This window comes from Scyliorhinus torazame, chromosome 10, assembly GCF_047496885.1.
Source record: "Scyliorhinus torazame isolate Kashiwa2021f chromosome 10, sScyTor2.1, whole genome shotgun sequence".
Taxonomy (NCBI): domain Eukaryota; kingdom Metazoa; phylum Chordata; class Chondrichthyes; order Carcharhiniformes; family Scyliorhinidae; genus Scyliorhinus; species Scyliorhinus torazame.
In genome coordinates, this window is record NC_092716.1 from 214,531,857 (window position 1) to 214,554,750 (window position 22,894).

The 22,894-nt window shown below is 45.6% G+C and overlaps 1 protein-coding gene across 2 annotated transcripts in view; it reads left to right on the forward strand.

Annotated features, from left to right (window-relative positions):
* LOC140384553 (glycogen [starch] synthase, muscle-like) overlaps positions 1–22,894 on the forward strand; it is a 234,218-nt gene that overhangs the window by 42,522 nt on the left and 168,802 nt on the right. For both annotated transcript variants that reach the window (XM_072466356.1, XM_072466355.1), the window contains one exon: positions 19,823–20,008. In XM_072466356.1, the coding sequence (XP_072322457.1) occupies positions 19,823–20,008 (186 nt within the window). The remainder of the gene's footprint in view (positions 1–19,822; positions 20,009–22,894) is intronic.

The window sequence follows — 22,894 nt, forward strand, 5'->3', positions numbered from 1 at the left end:
ACTGCCACTCCAGTAAAATTCGCCGCCATGCAATCAGAGAGGCGAAGCCCACAACATCGGCCTTCCTCCTCTCCATGAGCTTCTCTGAAACCTCAAATATCGCCACCAAAGGGTCCGTGTCCACCTCCTCCCCCACTATCCTGGCTAAGAACGCGAACACTCCCGCCCAGAATCTTCCCAATTTTTCGAAACCCCAAAACATGTGCGTGTGATTCACTGGCCCCAGCCCATACCTCTCTCACTCATCTGCTACCCCCTGAAAGAACCCACTCATTCTCGCCTAGTCATATGTACCCTGTGCACCACCTTAAACTGTATCAGGCTCATCCTTGCACAAGAGGAGGTCCCGTTTACCCTACGCAGTGCATCTGACACCAATCTTCCTCCAATATCTGGTTTTATCTGAGGTGAATTCATGGGCATCTGAGTAACCTCTGCTGGAATGGCAGGTTAATGGTTATCATATTCAAATGAGGCTGTTTTGAAGCGATTCTTACCACAATTTGAATTTAATGTCTCCTCCATGAGCTTCATGATTTGCAATGGGTATCATTATAGTGGAGGCATGGTTGATTAGCACTCACAGATTAGTTAAAGGGCAGGAGTCCAGGAATCAGTAAATGTTTGGTGGTCAGAGCTGTTTTCTTAGTTCTCTTCCAGAAGATGACCTGTTCTCTGATGAGCTACTGGACCTGTATTGCCAATGGCTGTGTAAGTTACCGCTACCATCAAGGTTTTTGCCTATCATTCTTTCCCAGGCACTGCCCATGTCAAGAGTTTCCCAGTTGGCTGCTCATAAATGCGTAAGGCATGTGATGCATTTAGATGCCGTTCCATCGATGTTCAGCTTGTCTGCAAAAGAAAAATAAGGTTCATATAGATTTGCACTAGATTCTCTGCAAGCTGTCTTGGTGTTTTCGTACAGCAAAAGTCTTGATCTCTGGTACCTGGAAATACTCTTAGGGGTGGTGACAAAAGCTGGTTAATGAACTTTTGACAAACCCCAGCAACAAACCCGAAGAACTCTATAATAACAACCATATGATGATCAGGTGTGTCACTGAATGTGATTCTGATTAGTAAGTTTGCAGACGACACAAAGGTTGGTGGAATTGCGGATAGCGATGAGGACTGTCGGAGGATACAGCAGGATTTAGATTGTCTGGAGACTTGGGCGGAGAGATGGCAGATGGAGTTTAATCCGGACAAATGTGAGGTAATGCATTTTGGAAGGTCTAATGCAGGTAGGGAATATACAGTGAATGGTAGAACCCTCAAGAGTATTGAAAGTCAAAGAGATCTAGGAGTACAGGTCCACAGGTCATTGAAAGGGGCAACACAGGTGGAGAAGGTAGTCAAGAAGGCATACGGCATGCTTGCCTTCATTGGCCGGGGCATTGAGTATAAGAATTGGCAAGTCATGTTGCAGCTGTATAGAACCTTAGTTAGGCCACACTTGGAGTATAGTGTTCAATTCTGGTCGCCACACTACCAGAAGGATGTGGAGGCTTTAGAGAGGGTGCAGAAGAGATTTACCAGAATGTTGCCTGGTATGGAGGGCATTAGCTATGAGGAGCGGTTGAATAAACTCGGTTTGTTCTAACTGGAACGAAGGAGGTTGAGGGGAGACCTGATAGAGGTATACAAAATTATGAGGGGCATAGACAGAGTGGATAGTCAGAGGCTTTTCCCCAGGGTAGAGGGGTCAATTACTAGGGGGCACAGGTTTAAGGTGAGAGGGGCAAGGTTTAGAGTAGATGTACGAGGTAAGTTTTTTACGCAGAGGGTAGTGGGTGCCTGGAACTCGCTACCGGAGGAGGTAGTGGAAGCAGGGACGATAGTGACATTTAAGGGGCATCTTGACAAATATATGAATAGGATGGGAATAGAAGGATACGGACCCAGGAAGTGTAGAAGATTGTAGTTTAGTCGGGCAGCATGGTCGGCACGGGCTTGGAGGGCTGAAGGGCCTGTTCCTGTGCTGTACATTTCTTTGTTCTTTGTTCTTTGTGCCGTCAGTATCCTCGCCAGCAAGACATAGACATAGAATTGCTACAGTGCAGAAGGAGGCCATTAAGTCCATTGAGTCTATATCGACCCTCTGAAAGAGCACCCTACCCAAGCTCACTCCCCTGCCCTATCCACGTAACTCCACCTAAGCTGTCCACCTTTGGACTCTAAGGGGTAATTTAGCATGGCCAATCCACCTAACCTGCATATCTTTGGACTGTGGAAGGAAACACCCGGAGGAACGCCACACAGACACGGAGAGACAGTGCAAACTCCACACAGCCGCCCAAGGCTGGAATTGAACCAGAGCCCCTAGTGCTGTGAGGCAGCAGTGCTAACCACTGTGCCACCATACCGCCCACACAGTTTTTGGAAAAATTGGTGCTTGCTATGTTTTATACAACGTAGCACATCAACGAGGAATAGAGGTGGAAGAGAAACAAGCTATTCACTGAGGAGTCCAATGGAGAGGAGAAAATGGAAGATAATGATGTGGTACCCAGCATCTGACCATTTAATAATATTGCACTTGGAGGTGTCTAATAGCTGAAAGGCTCTGTTATTCATTCACACTAGATCAAAGTAACAATCATATTACCTGGCTGCCACCACAAGCAGCCTGCAACCAAACATCCGCTCATTGGCCCTCCACCAATTGATCCCCATCAACTCATGTTCACAGATTCATTAACAAGCAACTGAAAGCGGTAGCACAGTGGTTAGCACTGTTGCTTCACAGAGCCAGGGACCTCGATTTGATTCCCGGCTTGGGTCACTGCCTCTGCGGAGTCTGAACGTTCTCGCTGTGTCTGCGTGGGTTTCCTTTGGGTGTTCAGGTTTCCTCCCACAAGTCTCGAAAGACGTGCTTGTTTGGCGAATTGGACATTCTGAACAGGTGGTGGAGTGTGGTGACTAGGGGATTTTCACAGGACCTTCACTACAGTGTTAATGTAAGCCTACTTGTGACACTAATAAAGATTATTATTATTATTCTAAAAGGCAAGTTCACATCTGCCCCAATTGGGAACGTGGAAAAAAGATGTTAACCATTTTTTAATTGCTGAGTTATAAATCTTTTCCTTTTCTTACCCTTCCTTTCAAACCCCTTGGTGTTTTGTACATTGGCTGTGGATAAGTGGATAAAGGGTGAAACAGGAGAAAAGTGGAAGTGATTTGAGTGAAGTTCCAACTTCAGTGTCCCCTATCGCTGTCATAGCTCTCCGAAGCTCGTGACATTATCATTCCTATCACTGTCCAACGAAGCAGTTTGGAACAGGCCAGTGAAGTGCTGTTTTAAGGCAGCAGACCTACTGGTGTGCCAAGTCTTGGTGGGGATGGGGGGGGGTTCAGCATCTGCATCCAGCTGAGCAGGACCTGGAGAGGTTTTGCCTTTGGCTCTACCTAACTATCTTCAACACTACTGTCTGCTCATGCTCTCTTACAAACTGACTCACCAATCCCAACTAATAGTCCAACAGGACCCGCTGCCAACTGAGTATTTGTGTTGGTGCCTGGTAAGGATATGTCCTCTGATAGTGCACCCCAGAAAGAATCATCTTCCTGATGAATTGTCATCTGGAAAGTCCATGGACTGCTGTTCTATGCATGAAGGTTCTTGGGGAGAGAAGAGATGGATGTGATTTAGTACTCGCAAGGTAAAGATCAGGGGTTGGATTTTCCAATCCCACAACCGGGTGTTTCTCAGCAGCGCTGGCGGCGAGATTCTCTCTTCCCACTACTTGTCAATGGGATTTCCCATTGAATCCACCCCATGCCGCCGGGAAATCCACAGTTGAGGGTGTGCTGCCAGCGGGAAAAGGGAATCCCGGCGGCTGGAGAATTCTGGCCCCAGCCACAATGACTGAGTCTGGTAAAGGTAAAGTTGCCATACTCACAGATGCCCATAGTCTTCCTTCCCCTTTGAGGGGGGAGATCTGTCTGGTGGTGGTTTAACCTAAGGATAATAGAACATAGAACAGTACAGCACAGAACAGGCCTTCGGCCCTCGATGTTGTGCCGAGCATTGTCCGAAACCAAGATCAAGCTATCCCACTCCCATTCATTCTGGTGTGCTCCATGTGCCTATCGAATAACCGCTTGAATTTTCCTAAAGTGTCCGACTCCACTATCACAGCAGGCAGTCCATTCCGCACCCTAACCACTCTGAGTACGGATCCTACCTCGGACATCCCTCCTATATCTCCCACCCTGAATCTTATAGTTATGCTCCCTTGTAACAGCTACATCCACCCGAGGAAATAGTCTCTGAACGTCCACTCTATCTATCTCCCTCATTATCTTATAAACTTCTATTAAGTCGCCTCTCATCCTCCTCCGCTCCAAAGAGAAAAGCCCTAGCTCCCTCAACCTTTCCTCATAAGACCTATCCTGCAACCCAGGCAGCATCCTGGTAAATATTCTGTGCACCCTTTCCAATGCTTCCACATCCTTCCAATAATGAGGTGACATGAACTGCACACACTACTCCAAATGTGGTCTCACCAGGATCACCACATGTATAGTTGCAGCATAACCCCGCGGCTCTTGAACTCAAGCTCCCATTTAATAAACGCTAACATGATTCGTGAAGGGTAAGTCTTGCCTCACAAATTTGATTGAATTCTTTGAGGAGGTAACTAAGTGTGCAGATGAAGGTAGAGCAGTTGTTGTCGTATACATGGATTTTAGTAAGGCGTTTGATAAGGTTCCCCATGGTCGGCTCATGAAGAATGTAAGGAGGTGTAGGATAGAGGGAAATTTGGCCAATTGGATAAGTAACTGGTGATCACATAGAAGACAGAGGGTGGTGGTGGATGGAAAATTTTCAGACTGGAGATCAGTTACCAGCGGTGTACCACAGGGATCAGTGCTGGGTCCTCTGCTATTTGTGATTTTTATCAATGACTTGGAGGAGGGGGCTGAAGGTTGGGTCAGTAAATTTGCTGATGACACCAAGATTGATGGAGTAGTGGATGAGGTGGAGGGCTGTTGTAGGCTGCAAAGAGACATTGATAGGATGCAGAGCTGGGCCAAAAAATGGCAGATGGCGTTTAACCCTGATAAGTGCGAGGTGATTCATTTTGGTAGAAAAAATTTGAATGCGAATTACAGGGTCAACGGCAGGGTTCTGAGGAATGTGGAGGAACAGAGAGATCTTGGGGTTCATGTCCACAGATCTCTGAAAGTTGCCACTCAAGTGGATAGAGCCGTGAAGAAGGCCTATGTTAGCGTTTATTAACAGGGGGCTTGAGTTTAAACGCCGCGGGGTTATGCTGCAACTATACATGACCCCGGTGAGACCACATTTGGAGTATTGTGTGCAGTTCTGGTCACCTCATTATAGGAAGGATGTGGAAGCATTGGAAAGGGTGCAAAGGAGATTTACCAGGATGCTGCCTGGTTTGCAGGATCGGTCTCATGAGGAAAGATTGAGAGAGCTTTTCTCTTTGGAGCGGAGGAGGATGAGAGGCGACTTAATAGAGGTTTATAAGATGATGAGGGGGATAGATAGAGTGGACGTTCAGAGACTATTTCTTCGGGTGGATGTAGCTGTTACAAGGGGGCATAACTATGAGATTCAGGATGGGAGATATAGGAGGGATGTCCGAGGTAGGTTCTTTACTCAGAGTGGTTAGGGTGTGGAATGAACTGCCTGCTGTGATAGTGGAGTCGGACATTTTAGGAACTTTCAAGCGGTTATTGGATAGGCACATAGAACATAGAACGATACAGCGCAGTACAGGCCCTTCGGCCCACGATGTTGCACCGACATGGGAAGTCAAAAAACAAAAGCCATCTAACCTACACTATGCCATTATCATCCATATGCTTATCCAATAAACTTTTAAATGCCCTCCATGTTGGCGAGTTCACTACTGTTGCAGGTAGGGCATTCCACGGCCTCACCACTCTTTGCGTAAAGAACCTACCTCTGACCTCTGTCCTATATCTATTACCCCTCAGTTTAAGGCTATGTCCCCTCGTGCCAGCCATTTCCATCCGCGGGAGAAGACTCTCACTGTCCACCCTATCTAACCCCCTGATCATTTTATATGCCTCTATTAAGTCTCCTCTTAACCTTCTTCTCTCCAACGAAAACAACCTCAAGTCCATCAGCCTTTCCTCATAAGATTTTCCCTCCATACCAGGCAACATCCTGGTAAATCTCCTCTGCACCCGCTCCAAAGCTTCCACGTCCTTCCTATAATGCGGTGACCAGAACTGTACGCAATACTCCAAATGCGGCCGTACCAGAGTTTTGTACAGCTGCAACATGACCTCATGACTCCGGAACTCAATCCCTCTACCAATAAAGGCCAACACTCCATAGGCCTTCTTCACAACCCTATCAACCTGGGTGGCAACTTTCAGGGATCTATGTACATGGACACCTAGATCCCTCTGCTCATCCACACTTCCAAGGACTTTACCATTAGCCAAATATTCAGCATTCCTGTTATTCCTTCCAAAGTAAATCACCTCACACTTCTCTACGTTAAACTCCATTTGCCACCTCTCAGCCCAGCTCTGCAGCTTATCTATGTCCCTCTGTAACCTGCTACATCCTTCCGCACTGTCGACAACACCACCGACTTTAGTGTCGTCTGCAAATTTACTTACCCACCCTTCTGCGCCCTCCTCTAGGTCATTGATAAAAATGACAAACAGCAACGGCCCCAGAACAGATCCTTGTGGTACGCCACTTGTAACTGAACTCCATTCTGAACATTTCCCATCAACCACCACCCTCTGTCTTCTTTCAGGTAGCCAATTTCTGATCCACATCTCTAAATCACCCTCAATCCCCAGCCTCTGTATTTTCTGCAATAGCCTACCATGGGGAACCTTATCAAACGCTTTACTGAAATCCATATACACCACATCAACTGCTCTACCCTCGTCTACCTGTTCAGTCACCTTCTCAAAGAACTCGATAAGGTTTGTGAGGCATGACCTACCCTTCACAAAGCCATGCTGACTATCCCTAATCATATTATTCCTATCTAGATGATTATAAATCTTGTCTCTTATAATCCCCTCCAAGACTTTACCCACAACAGACGTGAGGCTCACCGGTCTATAGTTGCCGGGGTTGTCTCTACCCCCCTTCTTGAACAAAGGGACCACATTTGCTATCCTCCAGTCCTCTGGCACTATTCCTGTAGCCAATGATGACATAAAAATCAAAGCCAAAGGCCCAGCAATCTCTTCCCTGGCTTCTCAGAGAATCCTAGGATAAATCCCATCAGGCCCCGGGGGCTTATCTATTTTCAGCCTGTCCAGAATTGCCAACACCTCTTCCCTACGTACCTCAATGCCATCTATTCTAATAGCCTGGGTCTCCGCATTCTCCTCCACAACATTCTCTTTTTCCTGAGTGAATACTGACGAAAAATATTCATTTAGTATCTCGCCTATCTCTTCAGACTCCACACACAACTTCCCATCCCGGTCTTTGACTGGCCCTACTCTTACCCTAGTCATTCTTTTATTCCTGACATACCTATAGAAAGCTTTTGGGTTTTCCTTGATCCTACCTGCCAAACACTTCTCATGCCCCCTCCTTGCTCGTCTTAGCTCTCTCTTTAGATCCTTCCTCGCTACCTTGTAACTATCAAGCGCCCCAACTGAAACTTCACACCTCATCTTCACATAGGCCTCCTTCTTCCTCTTAACAAGAGATTCCACTTCTTTGGTAAACCACAGTTCCCCCGCTCGACGCCTTCCTCCCTGCCTGTCCAGTACGTACTTATCAAGAACACGCAGTAGCTGTTCCTTGAACAAGCTCCACATATCCAGTGTGCCCAACACTTGCAGCCTACTTCTCCAACCTATCCCCCCCCCCCCCCCAAGTCATGTCTACTGGCATCATAATTGCCCTTCCCCCAGCTATAACTCTTGCCCTGCGGGGTATACTTATCCCTTTCCATCACTAACGTAAACGTCACCGAATTGTGGTCACTGTCCCCAAAGTGCTCACCTACCTCCAAATCTAACACCTGGCCTGGTTCATTACCCAAAACCAAATCCAATGTGGCCTCTCCTCTTGTTGGCCTGTCAACATATTGTGTCAGGAAACCCTCCTGCACACATTGTACAAAAAACGACCCATCTAATGTACTCGAACTATATCTTTTCCAGTCAATATTTGGAAAGTTAAAGCCTCCCATAATAACTACCCTGTTACTTTCACTCTTATCCAGAATCATCTTCGCCATCCTTTCCTCTACATCCCTAGAACTATTTGGAGGCCTATAGAAGACTCCCAACAGGGTGACCTCTCCTTTCCTGTTTCTAACCTCAGCCCATACTACCTCGGAAGAAGAGTCCCCATCTAGCATCCTCTCCGCCACCGTAATACTGTTTTTGACCAGCAGCGCCACACCTCCCCCTCTTTTGTCTCCTTCTCTGAGCTTCCTAAAACACCTAAACCCCGGAACCTGCAACAACCATTCCTGTCCCTGCTCTATCCATGTCTCCGAAATGGCCACAACATCAAAGTCCCAGGTACCAACCCATGCTGCCAGTTCCCCTACCTTATTTCGTATACGCCTGGCATTGAAGTAGACACACTTCAAACCACCTACCTGAACACTGGCCCCCTCCTGCGACGTCAAATCTGTGCTCCTGACCTCTATACTCTCATTCTCCCGTACCCTAAAACTACAATCCAGGTTCCCATGCCCCTGCTGTATTAGTTTAAACCCCCCCAAAGAGCACTAACAAATCTCCCCCCCCAGGATATTTGTGCCCCTCGGGTTCAGATGTAGACCATCCTGTCTGTAGAGGTCCCACCTTACCCAGAAAGAGCCCCAGTTATCCAGAAATCTGAATCCCTCCTGCCTGCACCATCCCTGTAGCCACGTGTTTAATTGCTCTCTCTCCCGATTCCTCATCTCATTATCACGTGGCACGGGCAACAACCCAGAGATAACAACTCTGTTTGTTCTCGTTCTGAGCTTCCATCCTAGCTCCCTGAAAGCCTGCCTGACATCCTTGTCCCCTATGTCGTTAGTGCCAATGTGGACCACGACTTGGGGCTGCTCCCCCTCCCCTTAAGGACCCGGAAAACACGATCCGAGACATCACGTACCCTTGCACCTGGGAGGCAACATACCAAACGTGAGTCTCTCTCGCTCCCACAAAATCTCCTATCTGTGCCCCTGACTATCGAGTCCCCAATTACTAATGCTCTGCTCCTCTTCCCCCCTTCCCTTCTGAGCAACAGGGACAGACTCCGTGCCAGAGGCCCGTACCCCATGGCTTACCCCTGGTAAGTCCCCCCCCCCCCCCCCCCACAAGTATCCAAAGCGGTATACTTGTTACTCAGGGGAACGACCGCAGGGGATCCCTGCACTGACTGCTTCTTCCCAGTCCCTCTTACAGTTACCCATCTATCTCCAATCTTTGGTGTAACTAATTCCCTGAAGCTGCTATCTATGACCCCTTCTGCCTCCCGAATGATCCGAAGTTCTTCCAACTCCAGCTCCAGTTCCCTAACTCGGTCTTGGAGGAGCTGGAGATGGCAGCACTTCCTGCAGGTAAAATCAGCAGGGACACTAACAGCATCCCTCACCTCAAACATCCTGCAGGAGGAACATTGCACTCCCTTCCCTGCCATCCCTCTAACTTCTAACCAAGATCTGGTTAATAAATAAATTTTAAAAATATAATAATAATATAATATGGCACTTACCTCACACCAATGGGTCTTATTATTAGGTTAGAGGAGGAGGTTGGGTGGGAGACACTACACGTGTAGTGTCTCGGGTTTCCTCTCCACCAGAATTTATGGAGCACACCAGAATGACAGGGAGTGGGATATCTTGATCTTGGTTTCGGACAATGTTTGGCACAACATCGAGGGCCGAAGGGCCTGTTCTGTGCTGTACTGTTCTATGTTTCTAAGTTTCTACTATAAGCCTTCTTCACGGCTCTATCCACTTGAGTGGCAACCTTCAGAGATCTGTGGACATGAACCCCAAGATCTCTCTGTTCCTCCACATTCCTCAGAACCCTGCCATTGACCCTGTAATCCACATTCAAATTTTTTCTACCAAAATGAATCACCTCGCACTTAGCAGGGTTAAACTCCATCTGCCATTTTTCAGCCCAGCTCTGCATCCTATCAATGTCTCTTTGCAGCCTATAACAGCCCTCCACCTTATCCACTACTCCACCAATCTTGGTGTCATCAGCAAATTTACTGACCCACCCTTCAGCCCCCTCCTCCAAGTCATTGATAAAAATCACAAATAGCAGAGGACCCAGCACTGATCCCTGTGGTACACCGCTGGTAACTGATCTCCAGTCTGAAAATTTTCCATCCACCACCACCCTCTGTCTTCTATGTGATAGCCAGTTACTTATCCAATTGGCCAAATTTCCCTCTATCCCACACCTCCTTACTTTCTTCATGAGCCAACCATGGGGAACCTTATCAAACGCCTTACTAAAATCCATATATACAACATCAACTGCTCTACCTTCATCTACATACTTAGTTACCTCCTCAAAGAATTCAATCAAATTTGTGAGGCAAGACCTACATTTCACGAGTCCGTGTTGACTATCCCGAATTAAGCTGCATCTTTCCAAATGGTCATAAATCCTATCCTTCAGGACCTTTTCCATTTCCTTCCCGACCACCGAAGTAAGACTAACTGGCCTATAATTACCAGGGTCATTCCTGTTCCCTTTCTTGAACAGAGGAACAACATTCGCCACTCCAGTCCTCTGGCACTATCCCCATGGACTGCGAGGACCCAAAGATCAAAGCCAATGGTTCTGCAATCTCATCCCTTGCCTCCCAAAGAATCGTTGGGTATATCCCATCTGGCCCAGGGGACTTGTCGACCTTCAGGTTTTTCAAAACTGCCAATACATCCTTCCTCAGAACATCTACTTCCTCCAGCCTACCCGCCTGAATCTCACTCTCATCCTCAAAAACATGGCCCCTCTCCTTTGTGAACACTGAAGAAAAGTATTCATTCAATACCTCTCCTATTTCTTCTGACTCCATGCACAAGTTCCCGCTACTGTCCTTGACCGGCCCTACCCTCACCCTGGTCATTCTTTTATTTCTCACAAGAGTAAAAAGCCTTGGGGTTTTCCTTGATCCGACCAGCCAAGGACTTCTCATGCCCCCTCTTCGCTCTCCTAAGCTCTTTTTTCAGCTCATTCCTTGCTACCTTGTAACCCTCAAGCGACCCTAGTGAACCTTGTTTTCTCATCCTTGCACACACTTCCTTTTTCCTCTTGACAAGACATTCAACCTCTTTTGTGAACCATGGTTCCCTCACATGGCCATTTCCTCCCTGCCTGACAGGGACATACCTATCAAGGACACGCAGTATTTGTTCCTTGAACAAGCTCCACTTTTCATTTGTGCCTTTCCCTGACAGTTTCTGTTCCCATCTTATGCTCCCTAATTCTTGCCTAATCGCATGATAATTACCCCTTCCCCAATTATAAACCTTGCCCTGCCGTATGGCCCTCTCCCTCTCCATTGCAATCGTGAAAGACACCGAATTGTGGTCACTATCTCCAAAGTGCTCTCCCACAAACAAATCTAACACTTGGCCCGGTTCATTACCCAGTACCAAATCCAATGTGGCCCCCCCTCTTGTCGGCCTATCCACATATTGTGTCAGGAAACCCTCCTGCATACACTGTAAAAAAAACTGCCCCATCAGAACTGTTCGACCTATAGAGGTTCCAATCAATATTTGGAAAGTTAAAGTCACCCATGACAACTACCCTGAGACCTCCACACATATCCATTATCTGTTTTGCAATTTCTTCCTCCACATCTCTAATACTATTTGGGGGCCGTTAGAAAACTCCTAACAATGTGACCGCTCCTTTCCTATTTCTAACTTCGGCCCATATTACCTCAGTAGGCCGATCCCCTTCAAACTGCCTTTCTGCAGCCGTTAAACTATCCTTGATTAACAATGCAACTCCTCCACCTCTTTTACCACCTTCCCTACTCTTACTGAAACATCTATACCCCGGAACTTCCAACAACCATTCCTGTCCCTGTTCTAACCATGTCTCCGTAATGGCCACAACATCGTAGTCCCAAGTACCAATCCATACTCCAAGTTCACCTACCTTATTCTGTATGCTCCTTGCATTGAAGTAGACATACTTCAACCCACCTTTCTGTCTGCCGGTACACTCCTGCGACCTTGATACCCTCCTCAGTACCTCAGTACTCTCGACATTGGCTTCTGGACTACAGCTCGTTTTCCCAGCCCCCCCCCCCCCCCCCGACCGAAGAGCCGTAGCAAATTTCCCTCCCAGGATATTGGTGCCCCTCTGGTTCAGGTGCAAACCGTCCTGTCTGTACAGGTCCCACCTTCCCCAGAATGTGCTCCAATTATCCACGTACCTGAAACCCCCTCTCCTACACCATCCCTGCAGCCACGTGTTTATCTGCACTCTCCTGCACACTCTCCCTGTTCCTCACCTCACTAGCACGTGGCACCGGCAACAAACCAGAGATGACAACATGGTTTGTCCTGGCTCTCAGCTTCCACCCTAGCTCCCTAAATTCCTGTTTTAAATCACCGTCCCTTCTCTCACCGATGTCGTTGGTACTGATGTGTACCACGACTTGTGACTGCTCCCCCTCCCCTTTAAGGATTCTGAAAACACGGTCCGAGACGTCACGGACTCTGGCACCCAGGAGGCAACATACCATCCGTGAGTCTCTTTCGCTGCCACAGAACCGTCTATCTGTCCCTCTAACTATCGAGTCCCCAATAACTATTGCTCTCCTGCTCTCCCTCCTTCCCTTCTGAGCCACAGGGACAGACTCAATGCTGGAGATCCATTCACCGTGGCTTACCCCTGGTAGGTCGTCCCCCTCAACAGTATCCAAAACGGTATACTTGTTACTGAGGGGAACGACCACAGAGGATCCCTGCACTGACTGCTTCCTCCCAGCCCCCCTCACCGTCACCCATCTACCGTTATTCTTCGGAGTAACTACATCCCTGAAGCTCCTATCTATGACCACCTCTGCCTCTCGAATGATCCGAAGTTCATCCAGCTCCAGTTCCCTAACACAGTTTCTGAGGAGCTGGAGATGGGTGCACTTCCCACAGGTGAAATCAGCAGGGACACTGACGGTGTCCCTCACCTCAAACATTCTGCAGGAGGAACATTGCACTGCCTTCCCTGCCATCCCCTCTAGATAAAAAAAGAAAAAGAAAGAAAGAACACTTACCTGTTATTCACTCTACCGCTTAGGTTAAAGAAGGTGGAAGGGTGGGGGACGCTACAGGTGTAGTGTCTAGGGTTTAGAAACTGCCCAACTTAAATACAGGTAAAAATAAAACACTTAACCAGCAACCACTGCGCCGCACACGAGTACAGCAATCAGCTGTTATGGGCCTGCGCAAACAATTTAAGTCTTTACCACTTACCCAGCAGTCACTCTGTCCTCACTCTGACCAGATTCAGCTGGAAACTCCCAACAGTAAGTTTTTTAAAAAATGTACTCCCCTTCTCAGCAAGCACTCACTCAGCAACCACTGCGCCCCGCACAATAACACCTCAGGGAAAAGAAAAACTACTTACCAGTCACCAGCCAATCACTTGCCTGCAGGCTGTGACATCACGGTTCAACTTATTTCTACTTCTACCTGCCCTCGAGTCTCCCTCTTGATCTTTACTCGGCTGGGATCCTTACAGTGATTGTCTTTTTTTTTTTAGTTAGAGGAGGAGGTAGGGAGGGAAACACTGAAGAAGTGTTTCGGGTTTAACTGTCACTTGACAACAGCTCCTCCACAAACCACCTTCAAAATACGGTGACCGCAATGCACTGATGCAAATTTTGTCCGCACCAGCCAATCAGCAGCTCCGCTCTATTGCTCTCTGCTTGATGCTTGCCTTCACTTGAACATCTAGGGTGTCTTGCTCAGGTACACTTTCTGGATGCAGTGACTGCAATGCACTGATGCAAATTTTCTCCGCAACAGCCAATCAGCAGCTCTGCTCTACTGCCCTCTGCTGGATGCTTGCCTTCATTTGAACACCTAGGGTGTCTTGCTCAGGTACACTTTCTGGATGCAGTGACCGCAATGCACTGATGCAAATTTTCCCCTCAACAGCCAATCAGCAACTCCGCTCTACTGCCCTCTGCTGATCACCACACCTCAGGCAAAGGACAAGGTTGCGAAGGCAGGCCTTCATACAAGATGGCGGATCAGGGATCTGTAATTTTGTCACCAAGCAGCTAGCTATAAGGTCCCAATTTCTCTTTCTCCACTGGTCAGGGACATGGTGATGCCACTGATCTTCGTGGCTCCTACTTTCTCTACAATGTTAGCTGCACCATCCACCTACCTCAAGTTCTCTCTTCTTCCTTGTGCTCTGTAATGGCTGGGAGTGACAGACCCATGTGTGTATGAATGTCTCCACCTAATGTTGGTGAATGGCTATCAGACAGATGCATTACATTGCATAAGGATTAGGGTAAATAGCAGTGATGGAAAGATAAGGGAGGTGAGAAAGTGAGCAAAGGGTTTCTTCATGTGGACATGGGGAGTGTTATATATAGATACATACTTGGGAGCATGAGGAGGCCTTTTGGCCCTTCGAGCCTGCTCCATCATTCATCACAATCATGGCTGATCATCCAACTCAATAGCCTAATTCTGCTTTCTTCTCATAGCCTTTGATCCCATTCTCCCCAAGTGCTATATCCAGCCGCCTCTTGAATATGTTCAAAGTTTTAGCATCAACTACTTCCTGTGGTAATGAATTCCACAGGCTCACCACTCTGTGGTTGAAGAAATGTCTCCTCATCTCTGTCCAAAATGTTTTACCCTCAATCCTCAGACTGTGACCCCTGATTCTGGACACACCCATCATTGGTAACATCTTCCCTGCATTTACCCTGTCTAGTCCTGTTACAATTTTATAAGTCTCTATGAGATCCCCCCCCCCTCATTCTTCTGAACTCTAATGAGAACAATCCTAATCTAGTCAACCTCTCCTCATGTGACAGTCCCGCCATCCATGGAATCAGTCTGGTAAACCTTCGCTGCACTCCCTCGAGAGCAAGAACATCCTTCCTCAGAGAAGGAGACCAAAACACTCTCAATACCCCAAGTGTGGCCTCACCAAAGCCCTGTAGAATTGCAGCAACACATCCCTGCTTTTATACTCAAATCCTCTCGCAATGAAGGCAAACATATAATTCGCTTTCTTTACCGTCTGCTGCACCTGCATGCTTACCTTCAATGAATGGTGCACAAGGACACCCAGGTCCGGCTGCACTCTCCCCTCTCCCAATTTACAACCATTCAGGTAGTAATCTGCCTTCCTGTTTTTGCTTCCAAAGTGAATAACCTCACACTTATCCAAATTATACTGTTATGAAATAGGCTTGACAAGACAGCTTTGGACTGGTGTACACTACAGAAACGCCATAAACCTGTAACTCTAATCATCCGCTCATACATAGTTAGGTCACTCGAGCGCTTCCTGCACTGGGTACGGGACAAAGTAGTCCTGCTGCTCACCACCTCAGTGATCTCAAAGTACACCTTTATAGTGATAGCAGCAGCTTTCGTCTTGATAGTGGGGAGATTATCTTTTACTTCAGCCAGGAGCGCATCAAATGGGATTGTTAAATGGTGCATAGCCTTTGAAGGGATTGTTAAATGGTGCATAGCCTTTGAAGGGATTGTTAAATGGTGCATAGCCTTTGAAGATCTTGAGCTTGAAAGTTTACTAACTCTTTACAGGACCGCCCAATTCCTTCAAAATCCAATTTGGAATTGACAATTTAGAAACCCAAAGTGAGATTGCATCATGTACAATTAGCTGATACGCACTGGGGACACAAACCTAAAAATAAGATAATCTCCATGTTGAAATTGGATGTTATGACAGCTCAAAGCTTCTTCAGCTATTGCCTGTGTCCTGCTCACCATAGTCTCTCAATTATTATTGGGTCCAATAACTTATCTGTCCTTTTATCAAGTCAGATTAAAAAGCTAATAAACCTTCTTTGATTATTCTGCTATAATGAGTAGGTTTCATGCCAACTACAAAGTGAAAATGCTCTTGAGAATTCAGACTGTATGATTTATTGTGGAACTAAGCAATTAATAATTAGTAATCTACCTCAATTGACACATTAATATGCACTTATAGAGTAGGGAATTACTGTCGAAATCTCATTTATTTAAAAGCCACTTAAGTAGTTAATTCAGGGAGTAAATCTGAAGTGTTGTGAAATGAATTTTGGACCATTGCCATATGCTAGATGGTTGTTATTGAAGGTCAATTCCAAATATGTACATCAGTCTCCTGAATAACAAAAGAAAAGCTTAAAACTTAATAGGTAACATCCCCTTCCGGTGTGCAGAATTACTAAGGTTATTATTTATCACAGTTTCACTTAAGTACTGAGAATTTTCTTTACATCCTCACACGTGGACGATTATGCGTGGGTTTTGTCAGCAGGGAATCCATTTTTCTTGCAAACAAAGATATGTTAGTTATACCTTTAAAATCTTCACACTGACCTGTGATTCGTTAATTCCTAGCAAAGGATTGTGTTTTTTGAATTAAATCTCCTGTTTATGAAGGACATTATTTCATCCTTTATTCTCAAAAGTATTTTACATTGTTAGAGCTACTTGTTGGATCCAAGGTTTTCTTGACAATAATGGTATATTTTTATTTTGTACCACAAAAGGGTGCAGTTGAATCCCACAATCCAGCTGTGGACCCAGGTTCTGGTATCTGCCAAGCCTGCTCTCTTCATACGCTGATCTTGTTATAATGTCTCTAGTTTTACTTATTGGAATGGAGTGGTTCTGACATTTTTATTCATGGTGGGTGAGTAGAATTTGGATTGGTTGTGGACCATCATTATTGTTCCCCTAGTATCTATGGACATGCCTACAAGAAATCCTACTCACATAGGCCTAATGTCTCCTACAGTCCTGATGAATGAAGCTTCTAATCCGAGTGTTACTGTCCTGCACTTTTAGACTGGGAATATTTTGTTTTGATTACTATTTCTAACTGTTTATTTTGATACATTGTGCACTCACAATCTGTGTAGTGAACACATTTTAGTGGGTGGATTCCTGTGATATGATCTGAAAACATTCTGGTGGCTGTTGGCCAGATGGGAGTCTTGGGTGTCTTCCATGATTAACTGGGTATACTCTTCACCATATACCTTTTCTTAGAACTTGTGTAGTGAGTTTATGACCAACCAGCCAGGCAATCTGCGTATTGTCCACTGGTTGAACTCTCACCCTTCAGTGCCCCTTAAAAGCTTCTTGGGTTTCCCATTTTATGCAGTTGATGAATAAGCAGTCTTAAATGTAAAAGTGCTATGTAGGCTGCCTTTGTTGAGCATTTGGTTTCCTGCTAGGTTTTCTATTGCTAGCTGCTGCTCACAATCGTTGGGTGTTGTAAAATTTGGCCAATAGGCACCACAGGTAAAGAAGTGTCTGCCTCTGCTAAGGATTGCAATCCACTGATGAAGTTAATCAATTCTGGCTTTGTAGTACAATCCTCTGTCTGATGGTGGGGATGCAAATGTCACCGTGGGCTCAATTTGAGTGATACATTTTCCATTAATAATTGCAATCCTCTCATCAAATCTGTCAACACAACATGGGTTCTGCTACATAAGCACCAGTGTTACATTACCTTCCTTATAGTAGAAGTATGACAGTCTTCAGATTTTATTCCTTGATTCCTGATCTTATGTTAGGAAGACGCTTAGGAAAGTAAATCCCATCTTCCTCAGCATTTGTTTTTTTTTCTAAGTAATTTTATTGAGATTTTACAGTTTATAAAATAATGCAGCAAGGTTACAAAATAATGCAGCACCAAAATCAAGTAAGGGGCAAAAACCAGAAAAGGCTTAACCAACAAGCACAGTATGGAACAGGAGAACGACATTACAACTGGACCCAACACAACCTTCTCTTTACGGATACCAGACTGTCTGCACCTATGATAGCTGGAAGAGAAGCAGAAGTTAAGCAATTTAACACCAAGCTGAGTCAAAAGATAGTGAATACGAAGCCTCAAGGAACAGGGCCCAAGTTAGCTCAGACAACGCAACTAATAGTTAAAAATACTGGGTGGGGTGGCGTGATACGAGTGCTGGAACAGTAGCATTTTCACGAGCACCGGCTGTGTTTGTCTTTTAATCCGTCATTTCACCGTGATTCACATTTCATACTTGTTTTTTCTTAGTCTGCTATGTCCCTAGAAGTTCCAGATTAGCCTGAAAAAGCCAAGATGAAATGCTAAAATCCTTGTTTGTTCATGGCAGTTGGAGTAGGCTGGGGTAGGACCCAGCTGGAAGTGGCGCAGTTGCTGCTGAGCAGCTCTTGCCTTGACTGTGTTGTGTGCGTTTGATGATGGCTGCCATTTAAGATGTTGCCTTGACTGAGAATTTCGGCTATGTGGGGCAGGTCATTCGCGCTTACTTCAGGGGATTGCAGGGTACATTTAGAAGAGAAGTGGAGGTGCATGAGAGGGGTCTTGCATTCAAACGAGCACTGTACCTGGTTAGGGGCTGTCTTTGTGTCGTCAACATTCTGCTGTTGGGTGTCCTGACGGGTTCGGGAGTTGGGGATGGGCTGGGTCTCACCCCTGAGCCTGGTCCCTGGCAAGAGATGTGAGATGAATTGTTGATTGAATTTGAAAATTTGCTGCCATACTTTGGTAATCTTGATATGGAGGCTGGGCGCATCCGATTCGATGGAGCACAATGTATCCAGTCTGCAAGGCTAGGGGTCAGTAGGGTCCATCAGAGACAGTACAGCAAATGGTCACTGGATTGCTCAGTGGGCTAGACAGCTGGTTTGTGATACAGAACAAGGCCAGCAGCGCGGGTTCAATTCCTGTACCAGCTGAGAATTCTGAATTCTCCCTCTGTATGCGAACAGGCGCCAGAATGTGGCGACTATGGGCTTTTCACAGTAACTTCATTGCAATGTTAATGTAAGCCTACTTGTGACAATAGGAGATTATTTATTTTATTTATTTAGGATGAGAGGGATGACAGATTTTTGGTCAATGAATCCAGGGATATAGGCAGCATGCAGGAAAGTGGAGTTGAACCACAAGATCAGCTGTGATATTAAATGGTGAAGCAGGTTCGACAAGCTGGGTCTACTCCTGATCCTTTTCAATTGTAACTTTAAAATGGATAAATTCAGTGAATTGAGGCTGCAGCTGAAGCAAATGGATTAGGCGAGATAAAAAGTTCTGAAGAGTCATACGGACTCAAAATGTTAACTCTGTTTCTCTCTCCAGATGCTACCAGACCTGCTGAGTTTATCCAGCATTTTCTGTTTTTATTTCAGGTTAGACAAGATGCTCAGTGTTTCAGTAGATGGACAAGTGGTTTATCTTTTGAAATAAAATGCAGGAGAAATTAATACTGAAAATCGCAGAATCAATAAATATCACAAATTGAGGGAAAGTGACCATTTGTTTTGAGCATCTTTAGAAAAGAAATGCGTATTGAAAACATCTGTTTGATTACTATCGCAATGTAAACACAGAAGCTTACAGTAACTGCTAATTAAAGTTTTTCGTTCATCAGAAATATTTAGTGGTTCTTCAAGTTATGCCTGAAGTTTTACCTCTTTGTTCCCCTGCCATTGTTGTCGTTTGTTATAGAGTTGGCTGTCCAGGATGGTTGATCTGGGATTTGAATTTTGTGTTTTGTTTCAGTGAAACACTACTGTATAGATTCTATGAAATAAATGTGTTGGGCTTTGTGATTAAAACAAACTTTCTTTTTTAGTTTGCAGCCCAGTGTGAGGGTGAAAAGTTTCTCCTAGCTCATTTCCATGAATGGCTGTCTGGGATTGGCCTTGTTATGTGTCGCATTCGGAAACTGCCTGTTGCAACAATTTTTACAACCCATGCAACTTTGTTGGGTCGCTACCTCTGTGCTGGGAATGTTGATTTTTACAATACCCTGAAAAACGTAAGTATACCTTTGCAGCACTGGTGTATTTTCTATTGTAGGCACACTGCCTACGCTGATAAGAGTGTCAAAGTGTACATGTCATTTATGGTACAAAGGAAGTTTACAACTACTTTTGCTGACTGAGCACTGAATGCTGCAAGGAGGAATGCTATGTTTTCTAACTTTGAGATTTGGCTGTAAATTCATCCAAGTCAAACTAGCACTGCATAAATTATCTTCGGAAGAGAAAAGGCTATTTTGTTTTCTGGACATCACAATAAAAAGAATTGCAAATCCTGGAACTGTGGCACAAAAGTGTGGAAAGTACTGGAAGCACACAAAAGGCTCGTCAATAATTTTCTTCCGTTGGGGCCTGCAATAACCTTTTAGTAGTTGGCTCAGCATCTAGTTCACCAAGACTAGTATTACTCACTGCAAATGGAAACCCTCTACAATGGTGTCATGGTGAAACAGGAGGACACATTCCTTCTGATCACCCGGGTAATTACAATTCTGCTGTGGAGCCAAAAGGTTCAGCAGTGAGTCACAGAACACTAAATCACTCACTCCATTTCCTCCAAGTTGCTGTAAAAAGTTACTTTCAGATGTGAGGCATGAACTGTTTCAATCATACTTCTGGTTTTAATGTGTGTAGAAAAATGACTGAATTTGCATGTGACAAAACACTTGAGTGCTAATTGGTCTTGGCAGTAGCACAAAATGGCTGGTGTTGGTTTGGCATACGTTATAAGCCTTTCCCTATATTGAAAATTGCACAGGACATAAAATAGGTGTTCATTAAAAGGTTTGGACAAGTTAAAATTGTGCATTATGCCTTTTACATCTCTCCGCAACCCAACCCCTCTTTAACTAGCACTTTGCAGAAAGCCACATGACAGCCAGTTACTGTTGTAAGTTATTTTTCTCCAAACTCTGTATAATAGGTTACATCGTCAGAGGAAAGGGGACCAGAAGGATGTAGTCAGGCCAGTTTAGGCTGCCTGAGAGGTGCACTCTTGCCCACATCCTCAGTATCTGCAAAGAGAAGTAGAAAACCTCATATTGGCTGATCTTATTGGTGGAAGCTGACTGACCCAGTCAAGTGCAAATTAATGACTAACTGTCAATTGCGTTTGATAAGGTTCCCCATGGTCAGCTTATGAAGAAAGTAAGGAGGTGTAGGATAGAGGAAATTTTTTGCCAATTGGATAAGTAACTGGCTATCACATAGAAGACAAAGGGGGGTGGTGGATGGAAATTTTTCAGACTGGAGACAAGTTACCAGCGGTGTACCTCAGGGATTAGTGCTGAGTCCTCTGCTATTTGTGATTTTTATCAATGACTTGGAGGAGGGGGCTGAAGGGTGGGTCAGTAAATTTGATGATGACACCAAGGTTGGTGGAGTAGTGGCTGAGGTGGTGGGCTGTTGTAGGCTGCAAAGAGACATTGATAGGATGCAGAGCTGGGCCGAAAAATGGCAGATGGAGTTTAACCCTGCTAAGTGTGAGGTGATTCATTTTGGTAGAAAAAATTTGAATGCGGATTACAGGGTCAACGGCAGGGTTCTGAGGAATGTGGAGGAACAGAGAGATCTTGGGGTTCATGTCCACAGATCTCTGAAAGTTGCCATTCAAGTGGATAGAGCCATGAAGAAGGCTTATAGTGTGTTAGCGTTTATTAACAGGGGGCTTGAGTTTAAGAGCCGCGTATGCTGCAACTGTACATGACCCTGGTGAGACCACATTTGGAGTATTGTGTGCAGATCTGGTCACCTCACTATAGGAAGGATGTGGAAGCATTGGAAAGGGTGCACAGAATATTTACCAGGATGCTGCCTGGGTTGCAGGATAGGTCTTATGAGGAAAGGTTGAGGGAGCTAGGGCTTTTCTCTTTGGAGCGGAGGAGGATGAGAGGCGACTTAGAGGTTTATAAGATGATGAGGGGGATAGATAGAGTGGACGTTCAGAGACTATTTCCTCGGGTGGATGTAGCTGTTGCAAGGGGGCATAACTATAAGGTTCAGGGTGGGAGATATAGGAGGGATGTCCGAGGTAGGTTCTGTACGCAGAGAGTGGTTAGGGTGTGGAATGGACTGCCTGCTGTGATAGTGGAATCGGACACTTTAGGAAAATTCAAGCGGTCATTGGATAGGCACATGGATCCCACCAGAATGATCGGGAGTGGGATAGCTTGATCTTGGTTTCGGACAATGCTCGGCACAACATAGAGGGCCGAAGGGCCTGTTCTGTGCTGTTATGTTCTATGTCAAAGCCTCATGTGAAAACACTCCCAGAAACAATCCCATTACACTACATCATATTAGACATGATGGCAAATGGAAGAAGATAGGTCATGGTGATCAGAACCCAATATTGCTTGTTCAGTCGCTCCTGATGCCGAGATGCCACCAATCACTTCTGTAGACCCAGGCAAATTCACTAGGTAATGAAACAAAAACAGAAAATACTGGACATTCTCAGCAGGTCTGGCAGCATCTGTGGAGAGAGAAGGAAGCTAACATTTTGAGTCTAGATGACTCTTTGTCAAAGCTCCAGTCTTTTTTGTTTTTGTTTCAGATCCGCAGGATCATTTGATTTTATCATTTGGTAATGACTGTGTTAATCGGTTGTTAACTAGGAGTTGTGGCAGCAGAGAGCAAGATGGCAAGCCTGTTGTCTGTTTCAAAGTTAACGGTGGCTGTAATGTGGCATGGAGATTGCACATGTGCAGGAACAGTAACAGTTGTTCAAGGCCTGAAACTTGCCCATCCGTGCAGTGCATTCCGCATGTTACAGTGCAGAATTCTGGCACATGCTCCAGTGCTGCAGCACGGGAAACCCTTCACAGGCAACTTTTGCAGTACCATCTCCGCTTCCAACAGCCATCAGCGACCAGATCAAATGC